The sequence below is a fragment of the Meriones unguiculatus genome, chromosome 16 (genome assembly GCF_030254825.1).
Source record: "Meriones unguiculatus strain TT.TT164.6M chromosome 16, Bangor_MerUng_6.1, whole genome shotgun sequence".
Taxonomy (NCBI): Eukaryota; Metazoa; Chordata; class Mammalia; order Rodentia; family Muridae; genus Meriones; species Meriones unguiculatus.
Window position 1 is genome coordinate 58,326,351 of NC_083363.1, and position 25,082 is coordinate 58,351,432.

The 25,082-nt window shown below is 48.1% G+C and overlaps 2 protein-coding genes across 6 annotated transcripts in view; one reads left to right on the forward strand and one right to left on the reverse strand.

The window, feature by feature from the left end:
- Positions 1–1,767, forward strand: part of Fer1l5 (fer-1 like family member 5) — a 47,645-nt gene extending 45,878 nt beyond the window's left edge. The window contains exon 53 of the mRNA XM_021631611.2: positions 1–1,767. Coding sequence (XP_021487286.1) covers positions 1–306 — 306 coding nt within the window. The 3' untranslated portion in view covers positions 307–1,767.
- Lman2l (lectin, mannose binding 2 like) lies at positions 460–24,207 on the reverse strand. 5 transcript variants are annotated; one of them, XM_021631590.2, is made up of 9 exons: positions 23,986–24,207; positions 22,620–22,738; positions 18,767–18,884; positions 17,931–18,013; positions 8,519–8,551; positions 7,370–7,531; positions 7,177–7,291; positions 3,146–3,265; positions 460–2,821 (listed from the first exon to the last, which is right to left on the reverse strand). In XM_021631590.2, the coding sequence occupies exons 1-9, from the start codon at positions 24,167–24,169 to the stop codon at positions 2,679–2,681; spliced, it is 1,077 nt and encodes a 358-aa protein (XP_021487265.1). In that variant the 5' UTR covers positions 24,170–24,207; the 3' UTR covers positions 460–2,678. The 5 variants fall into 5 exon arrangements, with proteins under 5 accessions (XP_021487265.1, XP_060225842.1, XP_021487266.1 ...); XM_060369859.1 differs by having other exon boundaries at positions 22,649–22,738; positions 23,986–24,006; XM_021631591.2 differs by lacking the exon at positions 8,519–8,551.
- Positions 24,208–25,082: the final 875 nt, after the last annotated feature.

Sequence of the window (25,082 nt, forward strand, 5' to 3'; positions counted from 1 at the left end):
AGCTATTTGGCCATGAAGTTGGTCAAACCTGAACTTCGGCTGAAGCCTCCCATTAAAATAATCAACCTCATCAGCTCAGTGAACACCAGCAATGCCAGTAGTGTCAACTCGTCCACTTACACCATGGAGGGCTCCAGGCTACAGCCTTTAAAAGACCAGGAGCCAACACTCCTCCAAGTACCCACGAATAACACGACGGCCATCCTCCCAAAGATCCAGCTCCACAGGGCTAGGCGGCCTGGCGCCTCTCCCGCCTGCCAAGGACCTCGCTGCCTTGGGCTTCCTGGCAGATACTTGGAGCCTTGACGGCCATGTGCAAGGACTGTGCATACTGACTCGTATGTTGAGAGACCGCATCTAGCGGGAGGAGCAGAGCTGTAATTTTCTACTGAAATAAACGTTTTTCTAACAAAGCCACCTTGGAACTTGGGGGTTGGGATTGAAGACAATGTGAAAAGCTGAAAATGCCAGCTCTTTATTTGAGACTTGGGAACGATGCCACATTTAATCGCCCCATCTAGTCCTGTTTTTCTTCTGTGTGAGGCTCTGACAGAGAAACTAGGGAAAGGGTAACTGTGAGTCATATACTGAGGCCACGGCTTACCCAGGTGTGAGCAAGTGTACACGAGTCATACCAGGGACAGGCACTGGCTCCTCCAGGGCACATTCTGGGCCACAATGCCCACAAAGACAGCCTCACTCGTTGTGGGAAACATTCGTTTCTGCCACAAAAAGAGCTGGGGCAGGATGCATGATGCTGAATGGGTGGGGGTTTGGTTGGTTGGTTTTGGTTTTTCGAGACACAGTTTCTCTGTGTAGCCCTGGCTGTCCTGGAACTTGATCTGTAGACCAGGCTGGCCTCAAACTCAGAGATCCACCTGCCTTTGTCTCCAAGAGCTGGGATTAAAGGTGCACTACCACCACCTGGCATGGGTGGCTTTCCTGTGCACACTTCTCAAAGGGGAAAAGACTGGTTCCCAGGCTACGTGGGAACTCCAGGTCATATCTTCTGGCCTCCTGTAAAAGCATCAAGGTCCTCACAGAGCAACCGCACAGAGCTGACTCTCTCCCTCCTACTCCTCTCCCGAGGGAATCCTTTCTGTCCCACTGCTATGAGAGTCCTCTCAATAGCCCACTGAGGTCCTCTCCCACAGACCCACCCATTCTTCCTTTGAGCTCCAAACAGACAAAACTATCACTTCTAGTCAGTGCTCCTGGTCCCGGGCCAAGTTCTACATCCTAGTTTGCCCTGGCTCCCCTTAAGCTCTTCTGCTACTGTAGGACGGTACACCGAGGCTCTCTGCACCCCACCTTTGCAGCGCACACCATGCTGTTTAATCGAGCACAGAGGCCCGAGAAGAGGAACACCCAGGGGCAGCAAGGGTGACCCTTTCTCCTAGTGTGGGGTGGACAGGGTGAGGGATGACCGTGCGGGTTTCCCCAGCTACCCAGGAGGGGTAGGGTAAGAGCTGACATACTTGAGGCTCAGGAAAAGGTGGGAGCCTCCCCACTAAGTCCACCCTAGGAGACGGCCACTGAGCCAGAACTCATGATTGGTTCCATCAGCTACTTTAAGACTTTCCTTTGGGCTACAGAGAACTCAGTTTCAGGCCCCCCAGGAAGACTGGCCTGTAACCAATTTCATCACAGGGCGGAGAGGTGAGCAGCACGTGACATCTGTGGAATAAGGCAGTGGAAAGGGTGACACACCGGCCACTCCACCATCAGAGCTCTTCCAGGCACAGGGGTGAGGGCTTCTGCTCTCAAGAGATTTGTAACATGACATCAGCTCTTCTTAGGGCGTGTCCAAGTCCAGGGAAGAAGAAGGCTGCTTTTTACTTCCAACATTCAAAGCAGGATCCCAAGAAGCATGGCAAACACAAAACATGCAACTAGGCAGACTCCAGTGTGTCCAGACTACCTCTATACAGGCAGCTACAGCGAACGCAGCTCTGTGCGGCACACCTGGACCTGGCTGACTGCACAGGTAATCTCCCGGAACCTGTGAACTTGTCTAAGCTTCTCTTGATTTGTAACGACTTTTAGCCAAACCATCCAAAGGCCTGAAAGGCTCTGATTAGGAAAGCTACAGACACAGCAACAGTCAAAAACAAGACTTGGGGCCAGCAGGGAGCAGAGGGCAATGAGCTAATGTGAGCTTCTTTCTTAGCTCAGGATGCACAGAGAGGACAGTGAGTGGAGGGAGGCAGAGGCAGGTGAGGCAGAACTCTCCGTCCAGCTTGCCAACGGGCTCCTCAGGCAGAAAGGGGCATGGGCAAAGCAAAAACTAGTCAGTGGGTTTCCAGATTGTATGAGCTTGGTTTTCTATTTGGGAATCTGAAAATGTAGAAGGCCACTGTGTCCAGTCCATGCTTGGGCTATCTATGCAAATCTGTAATTTAGGCATCACAATAAGTAGTTCTCCAAGTCTCTTCACTCCTAAGTGGGAGGACAGCAGGGAAAGGCACATCACAGTTGCTCGGCCCTGTAGGTGGTGTCTTGGGCCAGTGAGATGTTCCTGTGGATGACCATGCGAATGCAGAGTCCCTGCATTCAAAGCTCCAGTGTCAGAACACAGTCCCTCAACAACAGCTGATGACTCAAGCTGACTTGCCAGACTGTATGCCCAGACCCACATCTCATGGGTAAACATCATAGAGGGATTGATGGCAGTAGGCTCAGTAGAAGCGTTTTCGGCTCTGGTCATGCCATTTGTTGTACAGTATGATACCAATGACAATGGCAAATACAGAAAACACCAAGGAGAAAAAGACGATGAGAAATAGGGCCAGGCCACTCATGGGCGTTGGTGGTACTGTCACTGAGGAAGCAAGAGAGAAAAACAGTAAGGAATATAGAGGCCACCCCACAGTGGGTCAATAGCTTGTCCGGTTTCTGACACCCAATTCTGGGGAACCACAGCCCAGACGCCCCCTTTCCAGATGGCTCAGTTTAAAAGCGAAGCAGGCCACCTGCTGCTGCCTGCCTGTGACAGGACAGGTGAGGAGGTAGTGCAAGCGTTCCACGTGCCTCAGAGGAGCACAGATGGACCAACCTGACAGCTGTGGGTGCCGCTCACCCCAGACACCACGGACACTGAAACCTCCTCTCTGACACAGGCCATTTCCCAGCATCCCACACTCACTCTCAGGCAGCTTCAGATTATCCACTGAGGGCAGGAACACATCTCGATGTAGCTTTTCTTCTTCTGGGGTCCTCACTCCGGTCAGCTCAAACAACTTCATAGAAATGACATCATGATTATCTAAAGGAGAGAGCACGAAGGGTTACTCCAGCTGCCTCAACAGGAGGGCTGCTGGCACTAGCATCTTGCTTCAAGCCTCTGATCCAAGCCTCCCCTGCCCCCTGCCAGCAGTGACAGGAAGAAGAACTCTTGAAATCTAAAGTAGAAGGACTGTTTTCAGGGGAGCAAGGAGACTTAACAGGGGCGGAGAGGAGGAAACATGACATGAGGATGGTGGGGAGACGGGGCAAACACACCATGCTTTCTCTCATGTGGGGATGGAGGGTTAAACACAGAACCCAAATGCCAAGGGAGGACAATCACGGGGAGGGAAGACTAGCGGAGGAGCAAAAAGACAGCGCTGGGGCAGTGAATGTGCACTAAGGACAATGACACACAGCGAATAAAGTGTCATATACGACCCTGTGATGGTGCATGACTTCAGCGCTTCACTGAAAAAGAAAACAGCCAAGTGTGGTGGCCCATGCCTGTAATTCCAGCACTTGAAGGCAGAGACAGGAGGAATGATGCAAGTTCAAGGCTAGCTTGGTCTATACAAGAGACTCAGGCCAGCCAGGGCTATGCCATGAGACTATCTCAAAAGCAACAATAGCAAAAGCCAACAAAAACCAAACTTTTTGTTCGTTTGTTTGTTTTTTCTGAGATAAGGGTTTTTCCATGTAGCCTTGGATGTCCTGGACTTGCCTTTATAGACAAGGCTGGCCTCGAACTCACAGAGATCCACCTGCCTCTGCCTCCAAGTGCTGGGGTTACAGGTGTGCACCACCTGGCTAAAAACCAAATGTTTTTAAAAAGTTAAAGCCTCATCATTTTCTTATCTAAAAGAATAAGGAATTGGATTTTTCTATGTATTTTACTGGCAAACATACATTACTTAATTAATAAAAAAAACTTGAAGAGAATATTGAGATAACTGGGGCTAGGGAGATGGCTCTGGGGTTAGGAGCACGCGCTGAGGCCCGGAGTTCAGTTCCCAGCACCCACATCCAATGGCTCAGAACTACCTGCAGCTCAAGCTCCAGTGGTCCACACCCTCTTCCAGCCTGTGCAGGCACCAGCATACACATGCGCCTACAACACACACTCACACACAGTCAAAACCTCACACACTACTGAAGCTAGCTCAGTCTCCTAGTGTGCACTAAGGCCTCTCAGTAGTAAGACACACAGAAATGCTGCTTCCTATTGGTGGGGCATAAACACACGCGTGGACAGAGACACAGAGAGGCAAAATGGCCCCCACTATCTGCTTACTTGGGGCCTTGGTAAGTCAGGTCAAGATTACGCAAACGGAAGATGCTGCTCTTCCGAACTCTCTCTCTCTCTGTGGCTCCTTGGAGTTCTGACCCTAATCTCCCTAATGTACAAAAAAGGAGATCAAGGTTTCTCTCTTTCTATGTATAGGTACAAACAGGCAAGACAGAGTTTAACAGTGTGGTGCAGGTTGGCCTTGAACCGCTGACCTTCCTGCTTCAGCCTCCTGAGTACGGGGATGACCGGTGTTTGACACAATACCCGGGCCCTACGTCTACCCTTTGTTTGTTTGGTCCGCTTGGTATTAGGAGACAGACTCTAACTGTGTAGGCCAGGCTGCTGGCCGCACATCTCTGCCTTTCTTGTCTCAGCCTTCTTCATGCTGGAATTGTAGGTGTGAGACACTGTGCCCAACTTCTCTCTTTTAAAGTTTTTGTTGTTGTTTGGTTTTTGTTACTCTGGTTTTGGGTTTTTTAAAATTTTTTGTTTGTTTAAGCGGAGCGTGGTGGTGCATGCCTTTAATCCCAGCACTTGGGGAGGCAGAGGCAGGCACATCGCTGTGAATTTGGAGCCAGCCTGGTCTACAAATCGAGTCCAAGACAGCCAGGGCCACACAGAAAAACCCTGTCTTGAAGAAAAAAAAAATGGTCGGTTGGTTGAGACATGGTACCTCTGTGTAGCTCCAGTTGTCCTGGAACTCAGAGAGCCACCAGCCTGTCTCTTGAGTGCTGGGACTAAAGGCGTGTGCATCACACATGGCCTTCCTGGCTTTTCTGAGAAGTTCTAGGCCTGTAACATTTCTTGCCTCAGATGTAGCGTCAGCTAATTCTTGAGGAAGCTCTGCTCCCTTCAGCAGGGGTGGACACCGAGGCTGGCTGCTGTCAGGGATGTTTCTGCCATTAGGGCACCTCCCTAGCTCCTTGTTCAGCTACAGTCCTCAACAAACCTGGAGTGGAAGACACTGCCTTCAGCTTCATCTAGAAAATGTTTTTGCTGTCAGAACTGAGCTTAAACTGCAAGACAGGATAAAAGGCCAGGCCAGGCCAGGCACATAGCACACATGTAATCTCAGCACTAAGGGGCTGAAGCAGAAAGATCCTGAGTTTCAAGGCTAGTGTAGGCTACACAGCAAGTTCTAGGTTAGCCTGGGCTACATAGACCTCATCATAAAACAAAGTAAAACAAAGACACAAATAAAACAGCGAAGACGCTAACAGAAAACTGACATTCCTTCTTTCCTTTCTTTTCTTTTTGGAGACAGGGTCTGACTTTATCTGGCCTGGAGCCGTTATGTAGTCCAGCTCATCATCTTTCTTTTCTTTACTCTGTTTGTCTTTTCTTTTTTTTTTAAAGATTTATTTATTTATTTCATGTATATGAACGCTCTATTTTCATGCACACCAGAAGAGGGAATCAGAGTCCATTACAGATGGTTGTGAGCCACCATGTGGTTGCTGGGAATTAAATTCAGGGCCTCTGGAAGAGCAGCCAGTGCTCTTAACCACCGAGTTGTCTCTCCAGCCCCACTTTTTGAGGCAGGGTCTCACTATGTAGCCCTAGCTGCCCTGGAACTCATTATGTAGATCATGCTGGCCTCAAACTCAGAACTACCTCCCTTGGCCTCCTCTTTTTTTTTTTCCTTTCCTTTGCCTGTCTTTGTCCTTCCTCAAAGTCAGGGCAATGCTCTCTATATTGTGGGGACATCAAAGCCTGGGCCAGTAGAGCAATATTTGAACTGTCCCAACAAATCCTTGAATTTAAACAATGAGACTATGCTGAGCGTAGCTGAGCACACCTGTAACTCCAGCACGTGGAAGGTTGCAGCGGGTGCTATCGCTAGCTCAGGGCCCGGGTACAAGGCAAGACTGACTCAAAACAAAAACAAACAACTAAACCTCAAACATGCCAACAAACAAACAGCCAACATTAATAACAACAAATCTATACTTCTACAGGTTGGAAGTTTATAGACTTTTTAAATTGGCTGCCTGCACCAAAACTAGGTACCACGTTAACATGTCAACCAGGGAAGGTAAGAGCTTCGGAGTGCTGGTGAAATGAGCTGAAGAGTGGTCAAGAAGACAGGTGAAGGCCCGGGCACTGTGTACCAGGAGGCAGACGGTGCTGTCCAGAACAAAGCCAGACAAAAGTCCTCTACGGTGTCTGCACATCAAAGAGTGGTGGACATGGAGGGTGCAGATGCAGGACCGAGTACAGCTCGGGAGGAGACAGGTGGCCAGCACGTGTGGACACAGGCTCCATCCAGACGTCTGAAGAAAGGGGCACAGAGGGCTGTTTAGGAGCGGGGTGATAGAGTCGAGGAGCAGCTCTGTGAGGAGAAGGGAACTAACTGGACACAGTAGTAAGGACAGGGCAAGGAGCCTGACAACAGGAAAGGCAGGAAGAGGTAGGAAGCAGGGCATTCATTCACACAGGCTGGCAGAGCTGCCTAGACAAGCACACACGCTGCTTTAGTTAGCGCCTATTACAGCTGTCCCAAAAGAGCCTGGGTTGGAGATTTTACAGGCTCTAGACAAAAATGTGTAGCATTCTTAAATCATCCATGTGGCTTCCCATAGCTCTTTCATGTGGCATCAGGCCTTGGGTCCTAACAAAAAAGAGCTACTGAGGCAAAGAGAGAAAGAACAGAGCAATACCAGAGAGATCCCCAGTGATGGAGGAAGTGCCGAAGTAATAGCCCCGGGGGAGCCGGACCCCAGGCATCTCGAGGCAGTCCCTCCACTCATGCTTGCCATCAATATCCATCATTATCTAGAATAAAGGAGAGAGATATCAGGGACAGGCCACAGGAGCAGAGCGCATCACCAACTGCTCCAAGGCAGGGCTCACCGTCAGGTGCCTCTTGACGTAGCGAATCACGAGGAAGGTGTCATATCGGAGATTGCGGACAATGGCTGTGCAGCCCCCTATCTCCGTGGGCCGCCCATCCCGCTCGTGATCGTAGCTGAGGGAGCCATTGTTCACCATAGCTGAGATGTAGGGGAACACCCGCTGGAACACAGGGAGGGAAGGAGACCGTGAGCAATGCCTGCACAACAGTGGGGAACTGAGCCCCTGGCGGATGAGCAGAGCAAACCGCCCCACTTTATCTTAAGTGGCCCCAGCCCTGCCCAAGGACCCACGTACAGATGGTCACACAGGACATGAACCCCGGAAGCACGGAACTCCATGCTTGGTGTTAGTAGCTCCTCGTGCTCCAGGCCTAGGGTAGACCTGAAGTGGCCCTGCAAGATGCTGGAGTGACTCTGCTCCTCACAGGAGCCACCATGTGGCACTTACACACCAGGACAGATACTGCTTTCCCCCCTTGCTTCTTAAAGAAAAGGAAAAATCACCTTCCAGGCCTCCACTTCAGCCCTATCCCTCTGCCCAAGCAAAGTGTTTTGCACACAGCAGGTATTCTGAAAAATACCTGGTCGAGTGGCCAGGGAACCCTTTCCAGTCTGGATAGCTCTTTTCAGCCTCTGGGCTCCTACACTAGATAAGGCTAAGCAGGACCCGGAAAGCACTGTGGCTGGCACAGGTGCGGGCGGGCTTAGCCACAACCACTGCTCGCAGTCAAGGCTTTCAGCCCACCCACGCATAGCTTCCCCCGACGATGAGACAGGGAGAGGGCAACTCACATAGGAAAACGTCAAGGTTCCCGTGCTACCTACTCGGGTTCCCACTACGTAAGAGATGCCTTCTCTCCAACAGAGCTGTACTAGCAGACTCTCTCCTCACAACTCATGAGCTAACCATTCCAGAACGATCCCAGTGCAAGTCACTGCAGAGGGGCAGGCTGATGGGGGGGGCAGGAGGCATGCCGCTCCTTGCACAGGCTCCACACTGAGACAGTCAGCATGCAAGGTGGAAATGCGCTCAAGACCAGAGACGCGCGACTCCCGAGGCAACAGCCATGTGGATTCTAAGCAGCAAAAAATGTTGGATGGACACGTGAGAATACAGGGTGATCATGGTGAGCCAAGAACCAAGTACCTGGACTCCTGGAGAATAGCGCCTCTTCTGGGCCTGACAGGGTCCAGCAGTTATTACAAAAACAAGACAGGACACAACACGGGAGACCAAGTCAGGAGACAGCCTTGGAAGAGCTTTCCCCCTGCTTTTGCGGATGAATTACCAACCTAAATGCCCATACAGAATTTTAGGGTCCACAAAGGGCATGCAGCAAGTTCTTGAAGCCTCACAGTATATGCCAAAGTCCATGCACAGGTGCTCGCACACCTCCGTGAGGCTGTCTGGCTGTCACCAGATTCTCAGGGAGCCGACCACAGGCTTCTCTGCCCCATGGAGGGACCTGAGACTTCTAGCAGCTTGTAAAGCACACTGGCTTGCACTGGGCTATGTCTCCCAGACCTCTGTATTTCTACAGCATGGAGGAAAGAGACAAAAAAAAGAGCGGACTCGTCTAGGCTGGAGATGCCTTGTGACACTCAGTGTCTCAGGGCACAGCTCTTGCCCAGAAGAAAGAATCCCAATGTACGAGACCATGAGATTAAATCTAATCCAAAGGGATCATTTACCCTCTAATTGAGCCTCATAGACATACATTTCCAAATAACTGGTGTCACTCTAACCTACAACATGGGGGCAGAGTGAAGCTCCGTGGGAGCGTAGCAGCGTGAGACTGAGAAAATCACTGGGCTTGAGGGTAGCTTTGCCTCAGCAAATCTCCACAGCTCTCAGCTACCAGCACTGAGAGAAACCCTCACATGCTCAGCTCAGCTCAGTTCATAAGAGGGTGGGGTAGGGGGTCCCAAAGCATTCATTCCTCTCATCCTTAGTGAACACCTAGGGTAGGAGGCAGGACTGTTCCAAATGCTGGGGTCCAGTGGGAAATGGGCTGAACAGGTATCTGCTCTCACAGAGGCCTCAGGGAGCAGGGTGTGGAGGTGGGGGAGGTGTCAGAGGAGCAGCCCAGATGTTGTGAGCCACTGGTAGAACATATACAGCACCCTGAGGGGCATGTCATTCATCGTGGATGATTAAGCCACCATAGTTACTCTTATGCAACTGTCATTTAGAACAAGGTAATTGCCGGCATGCTATTAAGTAATTCTCAGAAATGGATTCTCAGAAAGCTCGTAACTTCAGTGAACAATTAAGGAAAGGAAGGGATTAAAAAAATGCCCTGGGGTGCTCTGATGACCCCAAGATTTGCTTCATTTATCACCTCCAATTACAAGTTTGACTTCAGCAATCCTTAGTCACGGATACCCAACTCTCCCCAAGGCTGGTGTGCCATCTAATCAGCCAGCAATAGCCAACGGGCAAGCTGGACCCAAGCTGACCTGGAGGAGCTTTTCATCTTTGTGTACCGGAGTCAAAGGCTTTCACAGCAGTCTAGATGGGGCCCAGGGACTCAGTCCTGGTTTTGTTTTTTTGAGACAGAGACGCATATAGCCCTGGCTGTCAAACTCTCTGTGTAGCCAAGGATGACTCAAGAGTTTCTCATCTCCCTACCTGTGTTTCCCAAGTGCTTGGAATAAAGAGACAGGCCAAAAGAGTGCTGGGGACCAAATCTAGGGCTTCTTGCATGCTATGGAAGCATTCTAAATGAGCTACATCCCCAGCCCCAGGAAGAGCATGACGTGCCGTCAAATGAAACACTAGATGACACTGAGCCACATGTCTCCAACGCTACCATCTGCCTGCTTCAGCAGCTCTCACTGTGCCTTCATCCAATGCCAGATCATTGTATGCTCCCAGTTAGGAGGATTTAAAGTTTTCTTCGGTGGCCACTGATTCACAGGATGGCAGTCCCTGGAAAACAGCCTATGGCTGGAACCAAACACTGAAGAATCACACTGACCTAGGCAAGGTGGGAGTTTCATTCCTAATTTCAGAGTCACCAAAAGTATGAAAATTCCCAACTATTGTCCAAATGAATACTGTCTATATTACAGGAAATGTTCCTGAACTTTGTATCACGGAGCCACTCGGTTTTGAAAATGACCCTCTAACAGCTAACCATACAGCATTCACTCACTAAAGACACTCATGATTCTTCCTCAGATCCTTCCTACTCTCGGGAGTTTTCTCACTTTTCTTGCTATGTCACCTTCTTTAACTTGGCTTTAAAGATAGAGAGCGTTTGAGAGAGGGAGGGAGCTGGGGCTATAGCTTAAATGGGAGGATGCTTGCCTGGCATGCACAGGCCTTGGGTTGGATGCTCAGCCCCACATAGAATTGGCCATAGTGGCACAAGCCTACACATGTCTACAGTTGTCCTTGGTTACACAGAAAACTCCAGGCCAGCATTAGCTACATGACACCCCGTCTCTCTCACCATCCCCCCCCAAAGATACTCACGAACTTTTGAACCTACAGATTCTATACTAAAATTCTACAGGTCCAAAGCACATAGGTTGTGATCGCCTAACAGAAACAGCACTGAGGTCACAGGGTGCCGGGTCCCGAATACCTTACACAGTGTATACCTTTGGGCGGGCTATGGGCCCTCTGCATCACTCTCATTGGAGGAAGTGAGAATGACACGTAAATTCACAGGGTTAATATGGGAAGGAGATGAGGTGGGAGGACCACTTGGCACAGTGCCTGGCATTCAGGAGGAAGCCAATAAAAATCCAGTCAATTAATAGCTAAATGAATGAATTTTTACATTAAACACTGCTCAAAGCCAAACATTCATTACTGAGAGGAGTAATTTCCTTGGATGACATAGATGAGAAAGATGTCCAGAAACATTTGGGAATTAATAGGCTCAGTCTCTTTTTTAAATGTTATTGTTGTGTTTGTTTGGTTTTGTTTTTTGTTTCTTTTGAGACAGGGTTTCTCTGTGTAGCCTTGGCTGTCCTGGACTCACTCAAACTCACGGCGATCAGCCTTCACCTGCCTCTGCCTCCCTGAGTGCTGGGATCAACGGCATGCATTGACACACCCAGATTCTTTTCCCTTTTTTAAATATTGCATTTTAATTAATATTAATTAATTAATTAATATTAAAATGCAATTAAAACGTTATCTATAATACCATTTTGCAAAAGCACATTTTAACACCAAAAAGTGAAGGACCATATAACTTCCTGAAACATACTTCAACTTACTTAGCACATAGGAGACTGGCACACAGGGGAGCATCTGGCACCAGCACGCCAAGCTCACCAGCTGGCACACAGAAGCCGCTCTTTCCAGGCAGTGCTTCCCAGGCTAAACCTGCTACAGGCTGCTGAGCTGTGTCCCCATGCTCTACAACTGAGACGTGAGGAAGAGGGTGGGGAAAGGAAAGACGAGAGAGGGCTGCAGCAGCTACTCCACGGTGTTTGCAGCGCTCCCGAGGCGTCCATTTAGTGGAGAGGCAGCACTGTGCCCAGTGGCTCCCACACGCTCGCACTTAACTCTCACTCCTGTAAGCCATACTGGTACTAGTGTCTTTGTTTTAAAAATTACATTTATTTATTTTGTGGGGAAAAGGAATGCCTGTGTGCTTTGGCGTGTGTGCACTCTGAGGTCAGAGGCCAACTTGAGGGAGCTGGTTCTCTCCTTTCACCTTTTGGAGTTCAAACTCGCTTGGTGACAGGCACCTGTAACTGCTGGGCCATCTGTGACCCACCGTCTCCTCACATCACAGGCGAGCTCGTCTGAGGAAACACTGGCACTTGGCAATGCACTTAAGGTCTGAAACCAAGCGGTCAGCTCAGGAGCCCTGTCTCAACCGCAGTGCAATACTATCTATCCATCAATGTTCTTTTTTTTTTTAAGATTTATTTCTTTATTATTTATACATTATTCTGCCTACATGTGTGCCTATGCATCAGATCTTACTATAAATGGTTGTGAGCCACCATGTGGTTGCTGGGAATTGAACTCAGGACCTTTGGAAGAGCAGTCAGTGCTCTTAACCTCTGAGCCATCTCTCCAGCCCCCCATCAATATTCTTAAACTAAGTTCCAGGCAAGTACAGGGGAGAGCTCCCAAGACCCAGAGGGGAGAGGCAGGACTGCTGCCATGAAGGCCAGACCAAGATACAAAGTAAAAGCCTTTATATTTAAAAAAAAAAAGGTTTAAAATGTGCTATCTTTAAAAGAAAAGTCAGGTCTGTAAACAGAATGCTTGCCTGCCTAAAGCACAAAGACACACTGCAGAGTGGTTCAAAGTAGAGTAAGAGAGGGTGGTGAGATGGCTCAACAGGAAAGGCACTTGCTGCCAAGGCTGAGAAGCAGAGTTTGATCCTGGGACCCACAGGGTGCAGGAGAGAACCAACTCTAGTTCTCTGACCTTCACATGTATGTACCTACCCCCACACAAAACAAATGAAAGCATTTAACGAGAGCGAGCTCTAACAACTGAGTGAATGAAAACGGGCCCTGGGTTTTCTTTTGTTAGAAAGGACATAAAGGGCACTTGGCAAATACAGAGTAACAGCATGCTCGCCATTTTTAACTCCCCTACTCTGATCACCATGCTAGGGGTGACAATAGTCCTTGCTTCATTAGGAAAAATATACAAGCACTGAGGGTTAAGGAGGCAATGTTCAACAATTATTCTCAGCCAGCTGAGGTAGAAAACCCACACGTGTGAGGAAGTGTGGGCATGTAGAGGCACACAGAAGGACACAGGCTGGGGGTAATGTGGTACATGACTATAATCCCAGCTACTCAGGGACTGAGGCAGGGAGAATACCTGGACCAGACATTTGATACCAGCCTCGGTAGTATCAACACGGTAGTATCAACAGAGTATATTCTAGAACTCCTAATGGATTACAAATCTATAAATCTAAAACTTCATCAAAATAAAGATTGACCTGAATCTTATGCTCCCAGATTTTCACAGTTATGTTTTCACACAGCTGCTCTCTGATGTGACATTTTCATCTGTAAAAAGATGCCTGTGTAGATTTGTCTTTTTTCCTGCTCCGGATTTTCTGTGGTAACAAACAGCTCTTCCACTAGCTGCTGCTAGGAACCAAGCTCCTCCCAGGCCGTGCACAGAACCCCTCAGACAGGGAACGCAGCACTTGCCACTTCTAGCTGCACCTGTCCCTTTCCAAACCCGACCGGCACTGCTGGCTTTGCAGTACTCTTTAGCTAGCCCTTTGTGCAGGAACCTATACAGAAAGGGCACAGTAACTGAGCAGAACCCATGCTACCCAGAGCAGGCAATCATCGGCCAAAGTGTCACCGCATGACCCCATCAACCTCCCACTGACTCAGTGGCTCTGACATCAGCTCTCTCAGCCCTGCCAAGGCTACCAAAAGTGGTACTTCCAGGTCTCCTAAATGATGTTTATATACTTGAACACTGTCATGATCTAAGAAACTGAAACACAAATAAAAAAGGAATCACATTTAAGTGTTATAACAAGAAAATTTAAGAAGTCAGAATTCCTTTGAGAAACAATTCCCTAGATGGTAGTGGTACACGCTTTTAATTCCAGTACTTAAGAGGCAGCAGCAGGCAGATCTCTAAGTTTGAGGCCAGCCTGGACTAGAGAGCAAATTCCAGGACAACCAAGGCTACACAGAGAAACCTTGTCCCAAACAAACAAACAAACAAACAAGAAAATGATTCCCTGGGCCAAAAGACTAAGTGGGCTTAGTTTGTTTATTGAGAAGAGGCTAAGGGAGTACAAAGTGTGCACCCGTGTGTTGCAGGTCTGTGGTGGTAGTGAGTGTGTGAAGGGTGTTAGGACCGAGCCCGGGGCCCTCTGCATTCAGGGTGTGAGTTCTATCACTATTTCCTCAGCTTGGAATGTGTCTTCAAGACATTAATGTTAATTTTTTGTCCAGGTGAGTGGAGAATATATATACATATGTGCCTCAAGCACAACTTCCAAGCTTAATCAGGGCAGGCTGGAGAGCTGTTCATGTCGCTCCACAGCCAGCGGCTTCTATCTGCTGTGGGCGAGGCTCAAGCATGTCATAGACAAGAATGGGGCCAAGCCTGCCGACAGCTGTGCTTCTGTGCCGATGTTCCAGGAAGCCTTTGCCACTAGACTGATTTCAACTGGATGAAGACATCTGTGCTCCATGGGTGCTACCAAGTTCCCCCAGTGTTCACCAACATCTGGGTTCCCATGGGAAACATGATCCTCAGCGGAAAGGCTCATGGTGCCAAAAGGCCTCCGACTCATCTCTCAAGCATTTCTGAAGCAACAGCCACACTGAGACGCAATCCATACACCCCTCGATCCACCCAGATTGGGTGTTGGTATGTGCTGGTGAAGGTGGTGGTTATCACCATTTCAGAACATTTATAATCACTGTGTAACGTGCCCACTGGTAGTCACTCTCCCCTCCCCACCTGAGAGCCTCAGCCCTGGATAACCACTCATCTACCTTGTCTCTGCAGATCTGACCACATTTCATAGACATGGGCTCACACAATAAGGACTCTTGTGACTGGCTTCTTTCACAGAACCAAGAGTCACCCGTGTCAGACCCCAGAGCAACACTTATTTTATCACTATCGGAGCTGATGATATCGGAGCTATCTATGTTTTGGCCGCTACACATCTGTGCACAAGCTTTTTCATAGACTTTTTACTTCTCTTGGCTATACATACACTAGGGGATTCACCAGATCAGAGAATCTCTATCTTTAGCCTTCTGAAATGTTTTCCAACCGTGTCATTTTACATCTCCACTAGCAGTGTGTGGTTTCCAATGTCACCACGGCCTTTTACTGTCTACATCTCTGCACTTGCATTCCAGTGGCTGTAAGGAGCTCATTGTGGTTTTCATCTGTTTCTCTAAACACTAATGACATAGAGCGTCTTTTCATGTTTATTGGCCATTAACTTATCTTCTTCAGATAAACATTTATTCAGACCCCTTGTCTACTATTTTATTGGTCTGTCTCATTGTTATAATAGTTCTTTGTAAGATAGTTCTTTATATATTCTAAAAATAGGTCTCTAATAAGATTTGGATATATTTTCTCCCACCTTCAGGTGACTCAACTTTCTTGGTGTGCTCTCTGTGCTGGGCCTGAATCCAGGGCCTTGTGCACATGAGGCAAACACTCTACTAAGCTACCCCACCGGCCCTCCTCCTGGAGGGCTTTGAAGAACACTACTTTGAAAAATAAATTTCAGATTTAAGTGTCTATTAGTGTTTTTACTGCATGTATGTCTGCACACCATACACATGTCAACAGAGGTCTGAAGGCGGCATGGGCTCTGCCTAACTGTAGCTGTGGATGGTTGTGAGCCATCATGTGGGTACTGGGAAGCAGGCCTGGCTCCCTGGAAGAAGACCTGGTGTTCTTAACTGCTAAGCTGTGTCTCCAGCCCCAAGTTATAACTTTCTGTGAAACTCAATTTACCTATGGTTCCTTCTGTCATTTCCACTTTTGTTACCATATCTAAGAAGCCAAAATAATGGAATTGGAGTTCTGGGAGTCAGATCTGTGACCCATGTGACACCAACATGCTTTACAGGCTTTCCTGGGCACCTTGGGTTCTTACGCATGCAGCAGAGATGGTGAGCGCTGCAACAGAGAGCTGCTACAAGCAAATGAGACACCTGAGCAAGGCCCGGCACCTAGCGCAGGGTATCAACATTAAGATATTTGATTTTATCCTCTGAGACAGCCCCAGTTTGTTGGGGTGTGGTAAAGAAGACAATTTTCTACATTCTCTGGACTGACTAGAAGCTCAAAGAACTGAAATCACATATATGGCTTTTCTTTTTTTTTTTTTTTTCTTTGGGGAAGGGTTGAGGGATGTCAAAACAGGGTTTCTCTAGGACAGCTTTGGCTGTCCTAGACTCACTTTGTATACGAGGCTGGTCTCAAACCCGTAGAGATCTGCCTGCCTCTGCCTCCCTGAGTGCTGGGATTACAGATGTGCACCACCACACCCAGCACCAAAATCACATAAATGAAAATACCTAATGTCTCCTCTTTCACGACAGAAATCAATGGTGAGGAATACGATGCATGGGTGGACGTAAAGCACCAGAATTGAGGGTAAGCCTCAGAACAGGTAGACCCTGAAATGGCTGCTATGTTAAACAAGACAACTTCCCCGCTTAATCCCTGGTAAAGGGAGTCACGCTGTTACTGCCAATCTAATAGCTCAGGCACACAGTTGGCATGTCTCGTGTGCCTAAGAGGGAAGAGAATGAATTGCAAACAGTGTAGATCATGAACTGTATAGCCCAGCAAGGCTGCTGGCTGCTCTTCTTTCTAGCCTGTTTTTGAAGCTCTGTGTTTCCTTATGCTCCTTGTCCCCTCTCAGAGCACCTTAATATACGCTTTCCCTCTGCATGCAACACTGGCTCCTTATCCTGCAGACCTCAGTGTAAATGTTCCGTCCCAGAGGGAGGCTTTGCAGCCACCACTGCGACTACCCCATCAAGGTTTGGTGAGTCTACTGTGTCCTCACAAAGTGCTCAGTCTCCACCGATCTTCACACCACAGAGCACAGAGACTGTGCTGCTCTTGCTAATTCCCAGGCATCTAGCAAGGGTCTGAAGTGCCTGGAAAAATGAAAAGCCCAGAGGAAAGAAGATCACAAGCCTAACTGACCCACACAGAGGATTACTCAGCTAACAGGTCTCACTTTCCGGCTCCTTTGAAGTGAACAGTGGGGAACTCTGACCGTTACACCTGAGCGTGACGCATAGTGGTCACTGTATGCACTTTAAACTTTTTTCTGATAAATCTTTGAAGAGAAGTAAGAAATCTCCATCTCTACTCCCATCTGCCTTCTGCCAGGTACCCGGTAACAACTAGCCCTTTCTCCACCATCCAACGGCAGTGCCGCAGGAGAGAGGGCACAGCCCTGTGCCAATTTAAGAGATTACTAAAGAACCCTCAGGGTAGTTGGGTCTCTGCAATGTCTAGACACTGGGTTCCACTAAGTAGTGGCCCCATTTGTAATCCAGGGCTCAGAAGGCTGAGGATGAGGATCTCAATTAGCTCAAGGCCAGCTTGGGCTACAAGTGAAACCTTATTATTATAAATAAATACAATGATTTCATCAACTTTTTACTTAACCCTATCTTATTTGTGCTGGGAACTGTTGCCAGAGAAGATTAAGATGCTGGAAAGGGTAGGTACCTGGCACAAGAAAGTACACAGTGATGGTTAAAAGTCTGGGTCACTCCTCTTTCCCTGTGCTTTGGCCTTAATCTAGACGGCAAGCCACCACCAGCCAAGAGCGCTCAATTCCAAAGGCTGCCTTATGGAGATGAGTGGGAACACTGCTAGCACTATAGAAAAGCACCAGTGTGACAGCTCCTCCTGAAGGACTGCTGGGATCCAAAACAGTTCTCTCCAGAAAAAATTGCCAAGGACATCAGTTTTTGAAGGTCAACAGATGGGGCCCTCACTGTCTCTCCCGTCCCCTCCTATACACTGCCCCTGAGGGAAAGGACTGTGACATCAGTAGAGCTGTCCTAACCCTGACCCTCGCCATTACCTCTTGCTGCTTCTCCTCATTGGGATAGGTGTCTATAAACACTCCCAGCCCCACAAATTTGTCCATGTTTCCAAAGACAGGCCCTAGAGAGAGAGAACAGATGATGAACAATGACATAGAGCCAAGAGTTGACAAGGGATAATATCTTATATGGCAGAGGAAAAGGTGATACTCAAATGGCTACCAGATATTTGCTAAGATGAGCACACACACATGAACGCACCCAGCAAAGTGTAGGGCCTACAACTGGGCCCACCAACAGCTGTCATAGTTTGCTGTTAAAGGCAGGAGGAGGAGGAAGGCCACTATCTCCTTGTTTTGTACGGCAGTAACTCCCTGATCCAAACTGGTTGCTAAGGCACCGCTACCTACAGAATTCTGCTTCATAAACACTTGGTAAAGGTTATGGCCCCAAGAGAGAACTGAATTCCCAAGTTCTATTTCTTGTTGCAAGCAATTAGGTCAAATCAGGGTCAGCCTGCCATCCTCTTGGAACACCGTCTCCAACAACAGCAAGGAAAGCAGAGAATTTTTCTCTTGACTCAAGTACATGTAGGTGTATGTGTGTAAGTGTCCAGAAGAAAGCAGCGCACCCTGGAGAGCAGTGTAATCTGCTGGCCGATGGCCAGGCTGCATGGGAAAACACGGAAGGGACCAACAAGCAAGGAGTCATCCCAGGATGAGCCAAGTTCAGACTACTGAGGACCCAGACCCCACTCTCGAGACTCGATGGGCTAACGCTCATTCACAGACACCAAGGCAGAGGGAAAGCTAGGAGGAGGGCCCATACACAGGCCTGCTACACTTATGCAGGAGCGCCCCAGGGTCCCTAATACCTGGCTGCATTCGGTCCTTTGTGTACCAGATTGCCAGGCCATCTCCGTGCAGATTCTTCTTCCCTTGTCCATGGATCTTGAAGTGCACCTGCAGCTCCCAGTCCTTCAGGAAACACGGCTAACATGAGGAAGACAGAGGTGTAAGAGAGGAGCACGAACTCTGAACCCCATAAAGCCCTCAGCAGCAGTCTACAGATGTGGAAAGCAGCTTTGGAATAAGACTACATGTTAAAATGAGATCTGAAGCTTAAAACTAAAGGACTCTGTCTTAAAACTAAATGGACCGAGCCATTCAACTGTTTAAGGTACTATGTACGGAAGACAAATATCTTCACATCTTCCAGCACAAACAGGACAGGACATGCAAGCTGGAAAAGGCAGTTAGCCTGCCACGATCTTTCTTCTACCCAGAAGTGCATCTAGCCAACTGGGTAAAGAGGGCTGGCTTAAAAATACTTGTTTGCAATGTAAGACTATTCCTCTGACAAAAAAAAAAACTCTAAAAAGCTAAGCTTCAAAGAAAGGTCAAAGCCTCCTTCATTAGAAAAGAAGGAAAGCTAAGTCCCACACAGAGGTTTCCAGGGATAATTAGCAGATGTTATGAAGAACTCTAATTAGCTAAAGATGGCATTCTGCCAAGCTGAAGGGCAAGCCTGAGTTCCCAAGAGAACAAATAGGAAGCTACAGTCCCCTAAACCTTTGTGCCCCCCCCCCAATGGAAGCATAAATGTGCCAGAGGCAAACATGATCTCCTTCCACTGGGACAACCTCTTGGGGGCACGTGGGGATGGGAAATGGGGAGACACATTAAGAAGACAGGCGTCACTCAGATTTCTGTTTGGCTTTTGTAATTGTGTACCAAAGCCTTCTGCAGACAGGGAGAGCAGTGAGTGGCTGGCTAAGTGTGTGACACAGTTATAGTGTTTTCAGAAGAAACCAGGGTGAGGACAGTATTTAGTCTGGAGTGGCATCTAGTTAAAATCTGCTGTGAGGAAAGAAGGGAAGGAGGGGTTCAGCTGGGCTTGGCCAGTTTCAGCCAAAGGGTTTCTAAACCCTCCTCTTGGAACACCATCTCCAACAACAGCAAGGAAAGCAGAGAATTTTTCTCTTGACTCAAGTACATGTAGGTGTATGTGTGTAAGTGTCCAGAAGAAAGCAGCGCACCCCGGAGAGCAATGCAATCTGCTGGCCGATGGCCAGGCTGCATGGGAAAACACGGAAGGGACCAACAAGCAAGGAGTCATCCCAGGACTGTTTTGGGCCTTGAGCAACACAGTTTGACCATTTTCAGTTTTTTTGTTTTTAATTTCTGAGGCACCATCCAAAAGAATGATACAGAATACAGAGTCAAAATGAAAGGAGGTTGGACACTTTTTCACCTAGCAGAAAGCCCTGATATCTCCAATAGCTTGCCCTATTCTAGCCCCCCACCCCCGGACAGGATTTCTCTGTGTAGCCTTGGCTGTCCTGGACTCACTTTGTAGACCAGGCTGGCCTCAAACTCACAGAAATCAGCCTGCTTCTGCCTCCTGGAGTGCTGGGATTACAAGCCTATAACACCATACCTGGTTCTATTCTGCCTTTTCATTTTGGATTATCTCTACTGTTTCATTTAGTTTTCAGGACAAGAAAGATTTCAGAGGCAGGAAGCTGTCCTGTAACCAGTAGGTAGCACAATGGCCCTGAGAAGAGGGCAGGCCAGAGAAGCCACGGTGGTCAAGAGGCCGATGATTCTTGGCCTCAGGCATCACAATGCCATACAGTTTTGCTCAGGGTGATGTTTAAGAGTGGTTCTGAAATTTTGCTGCATGTCTGAAAATCCCAATGATCAAACTATTGGTGGTGGCAGGAGCCTTTAATCCCAGCACTCCAGAGGCAAACACAGGAGGATCTCTGAGTTCAAGGCCAGTATGGTCTTCAGAGCAAGTTCTAGGTCAGCCAGGGCTACACAGAGAAACTCTATCTCAAAAGAACCAAAAACCAACCAAACAAACAAAAAAAAAAAAAAAAGAAGAAAGAAAAAGGAAAAGAAAACCCAATGACCAAAAGATGGCAGAATGCCATCTTTAGCTAATTAGTACCCTATCCTAATTAAATCAGTATCTCTGGGGTAGGATCCAGGCATAGACTCCAGTGGACAGCCAAGTTTGAGAACCACTGGCTCAAACTATGTATCCCACTCCAGTAGCTCAAAAATGGTCCTTGGTTCATTCTGTTGAGAATGAAGGGATCAGAGAATCTTACAGGTTAAGGTCATTAAGCCTTGTACATAATAATTTAATAACCTACAAGAGCCCATCAGTGAAACTGAGAGCAGGTCTGATAACAGCATTTATTTCTATAACCATTGTAGCAAACTTTGCATGAAGTCTTTTCATGCCCACCATCTGGTTATGCTCTGACAACTCAGACGGGGAAGTCAGACAGACATTATGAAGTCACTTTAACAGGTGGAGAAAGAGACAACAAGAAGGCAGCCTAAGCCTGGGGCTCATGGTGGCTGGGTGGCCACGCTGGACTTAGAATCCAAGTCAGTCAATGATTCTTACGTCTTCTGCCATGCCCCATATTGAGCTCAGCACTACAATCTAGGTTACGGGGCCAACCTCTGCAGATGGCTCACAGAAAAAACACTCTTACCCTTCTGCTCCCTTAGAACTCTTAGTTAGAGAAAAAATGAAGAGGGAAAAGAAACAGTCCTCTTTTATCCACTCACAGCATCTCTAGCTAATGAGAAAAACAAGGAGGTGTAAGATTATTCCCCATTCATTTATGGGAAACCGGGAGAAAATGTGAAAAGCTGCCAAAGGCACCCCTAAAAGTAACATGGCTGGGAAAGTGTAGACAGGACCAGGAAAATGGAAAGAATCAACTCACACTTGAACAAAAGCACAGTGTGGCCACTCCAGGTACTCACTCCTTGCCACCATACCCAAGGAAGACAAAGCAGCTAGAGGGTCCCCAGGACAAAGGAAAGGATTCAAATGGCTCAAACTGAAATAAACTCTTCACTGAAACAAGGGACGGCTACTAAGATTAAGTTTGGGGTAAGTGTATTTCTTAATGCTTATTAATATATTTATTTATTTATTCATTCATTCACTTATTTAATAGCAGTATCCTACTATGACTGAGGCTAAATTTCTGGGCTTAACTGGTTTCCCTACCTTAGGCCCCCAAAGTACTAGAACTACAGATGTATAGCACCATATCCAGAGTAGGGAGGTTGAAGCAGAAGGATCGCATGTTTGGGGCTAGCCTGGGCTACTATCAAGTTCAAGGACAGCCTGTATTACATAGTAAGGAACAAACAACAGTAACAGCAACAAAACAACAGTTTTCTGTTTAACAAGGTATTTAAATAAGGTTTAAGCTAGTAAGACCCAAAATGTGGTATGGCAGGTTAAGGAGAAAATAAATTATTTGCTCTAAGTTAATAAGAAAATAAATCATTTTCTCTAATTGGTCCACAGAGAAATATCTGATTTCTTTATTATGGCATTCACCATTATCCTTGAACTAAAGAATTTTTAAAAAAAAAAATCAGTGAGTTATTTATTTCTATTTTATGTGCACTGGTGTTTTATCTGCATGTATGTCTGTGTGAGGCTGTTGGATGCCCTGAAACTGGAGTTACAGACAGTTGTGAGCCACCATGTGGGTGGTAGGAATTGAACCCGGGTCCTCTGTAAGGGCAGCCAGTGCTCTTAACCAACCGTTGAGCTGTCTAAAGACTTGTAGTACCTTTAGAAGATGGAACACTGGGAAAAGATGGTAAGACAAAGTAATGTCACAGTCATTTCTGGGCTTTTTTTTTAGGACATTTGGGGTCCTAACACAGGAGGCCTCTTACCACCCGATTCCACAAGGCACCCTGTTTACTTTGCATGTCTGGAGTGAGGCGGATATACTGCGTCATCACCATGGCATGGCCCATCAGGTTCCACAGCGAAGAGCTGCTTGTTCCCACACCTGCGAGGAGGGAAATAGATCAGCTCACAGTCTTCACCAAGTGCTCACAAAACCTCCACATAGCCTACAAAAGCTGGAGCCTTACCTTTTTCCTTTAGTATTAATGAATAAACCTTTTTTTTCCTCTTTTTTTGACATGGGGTCTCAATCTGGTGCCCAGGCTGACCTCCAACTCCTAGATAACTCAAGCAATACTTCTGCTTCATCCTCCTGAATGAATGGGACCACATTAAGCTTCCTTTAGCTAAGTCCTTCAGATGAAGGATGCACCTCAGAGCTGTCATTTAGGCATGGCACAGTAACCATCCTCTAGGTCATGTAGTAAGTCGGACCTGTGTTAGGACCCTGAATGTCCTAAAAAACTCCATGTGTGAGTAAACTTTAGCACCGTGAAAGGACAAGAATTTTCTCATTTTATACAGAAAGAGACGGACCCTCAAAAGCCTGTGGGCTTAATCATATTCTTTTAAATTCAGTCTTCCAAGCTGATTCCCCGTCCCTAAGTCCCTTAAACTCCAGAGTGAAAACCAGTCTAACCCATACTATCAGCAGGGACCAAAACTGACTTCTTAGTGACAGCGTATAGCTTTCTGCAGTTTGAATTTTTGTCTTCTGCACCCCCTCTCCACAGCTCTGTGGGGAAAACAAACTTGTGTATTAAGCCTTCCGCACTAATTTCTTTTCTTTGAAGACACCTGTGTCAATTTTCTGACACTGAGCTGCGCTTAGAGACCCAGAAATCCCTCAAGAGAGCAAAGCTAACCACCTCTTTCATCATCATCGGGGCTCGCGGCCTGGGAAGGAGCAGGTGTTTTCTAACCAACAAACAGACTTTACCTCCTTTCTTACTCCGACCAAGTTCTACCCGAGTTCTCGCTCCTGCCGTATTTCTAGCGCAGCCCCCGCTCCATCCCGACGCTGGCTCCTCGCTAGACGTCCCCAATCGTCCCTCTCTATCCCCAGTTCTCTCTCCTCGTGTTTCTGTCCAGCTCCCAACACACCTTCCTCCCAGCCTGACACCGATGACATCTGAGAGCCCTGCCTAGATCTACCAGAAACTTCCAGCGCTCGGAAAGGGGCGGCGGCGGGGGCGGACCCCTGTCCTGTGGACCTGTGGCTCTTCCAGGGAGCGGGGCTCCCCGGGGGAGGAGGAGCGCCCCGTCCCGCTGGCGGCTGCGTCCCCGAGCTCAGTCCGTCTCAGTCCCCATGCCCTCCCCTGCGCGACCACCTCGCCCCGGGCGCCTCACCCTGGTAGGGCTTCGACAGCGAGTGCTCCCGTTTCAAGTACTCCACCGCTTGAGCCGCCATGACGTGCCGCGGCCCCTGCCCGGACCCCAACAGAAGGAGAAGGACCAATAGCCTGAACCCGTCCCGAGCCCACGCGCGCCGCCGCCACCACTGCCACCGGGAGGGTCTCAGAGCCGCCGCCATCTTTCCCACCGCCGGCCCTTCATCAAAAAGCCCGCCCCGCTGCCCAACCCATTGGCCTGCGGAACCATCGGCCCGGCCTCCCATTGGCTCCTGGCGAGTCCCCGCCCCCGCAGGTGAGTATCTCACCGATTGGCTGCGGGGTAGCAGTTGCCTTGCCAACCCAGGCAAGGGGCGTTGCCGAATGTCCAGACTCCTTTCTTGGCTTTGGTCCTAGGGCTCCGTAAGGCCTGCTAGCTACCTAGCGGTTCTTACTTTGTTTCTGCGTTCCATAGTAAAATTAAAACATTTTCCCCCCGGTCCCAAGCAAATGTTCTAACGTCACTGCTATTTGTACCTACTTGGCCTCCAAGCTATCAGTCAGGAGGACGTAGAAGTGAAAAGGAGAAATAGACAAATCAGTGAATAAAATAAATGGAAGGAACTGAAGACTCTGTTGGTAAAGGATTTGCCTTAAAACGCAGGCGAGCTTTCGGTAATCCCAGCACTCTAGAGACAGAGGCAGGAAGGTGGGGAGTTCAAAGCCAGCATGATGAGTTAGAGGGACCTAAGTAATTCATTAAAATGAAAACGTTGGCTCCGGGTGGTGGTGGCGGCGCATGCCTTCATTCCCAGCACTCAGGGAGGCAGAGGCAGGCAGATCTCTGTGAGTTCGAGGCCAGCCTGGTCTACAAAGTGAGTCCAGGACAGCCAAGGCTACACACAGAAACCCTGTCTGCATAAACCAATAAATAAATAAATAAATAAATAAATAAATAAATGACCTGATGAGCACTGTTAACCAACATTAGATGATGACATTTAGACATTTATAGAAATTAAATGTTTGCCAAACTGTAAAAAAAAAAAAAAATGCAAACGAACAGTCTATTCCCTTTCCATAACTTCTTTCAAGCCACCTATGTCCAACCGTTTT

Coding starts and splice junctions, on each gene's coding strand:
- Lman2l (XM_021631590.2), bottom strand. CDS start 24,169: ATGGCGGCGGCTCTGAGACCCTCCCGGTGGCAGTGGTGGCGGCGGCGC. Junction 22,739..23,985: donor GCTGTCGAAGCCCTACCAGG/GTGAGGCGCCCG, acceptor CCCTCCTCGCAG/GTGTGGGAACAAGCAGCTCT. Junction 3,266..7,176: donor CATCACTGGGGATCTCTCTG/GTATTGCTCTGT, acceptor TCTCTCCTTTAG/ATAATCATGATGTCATTTCT.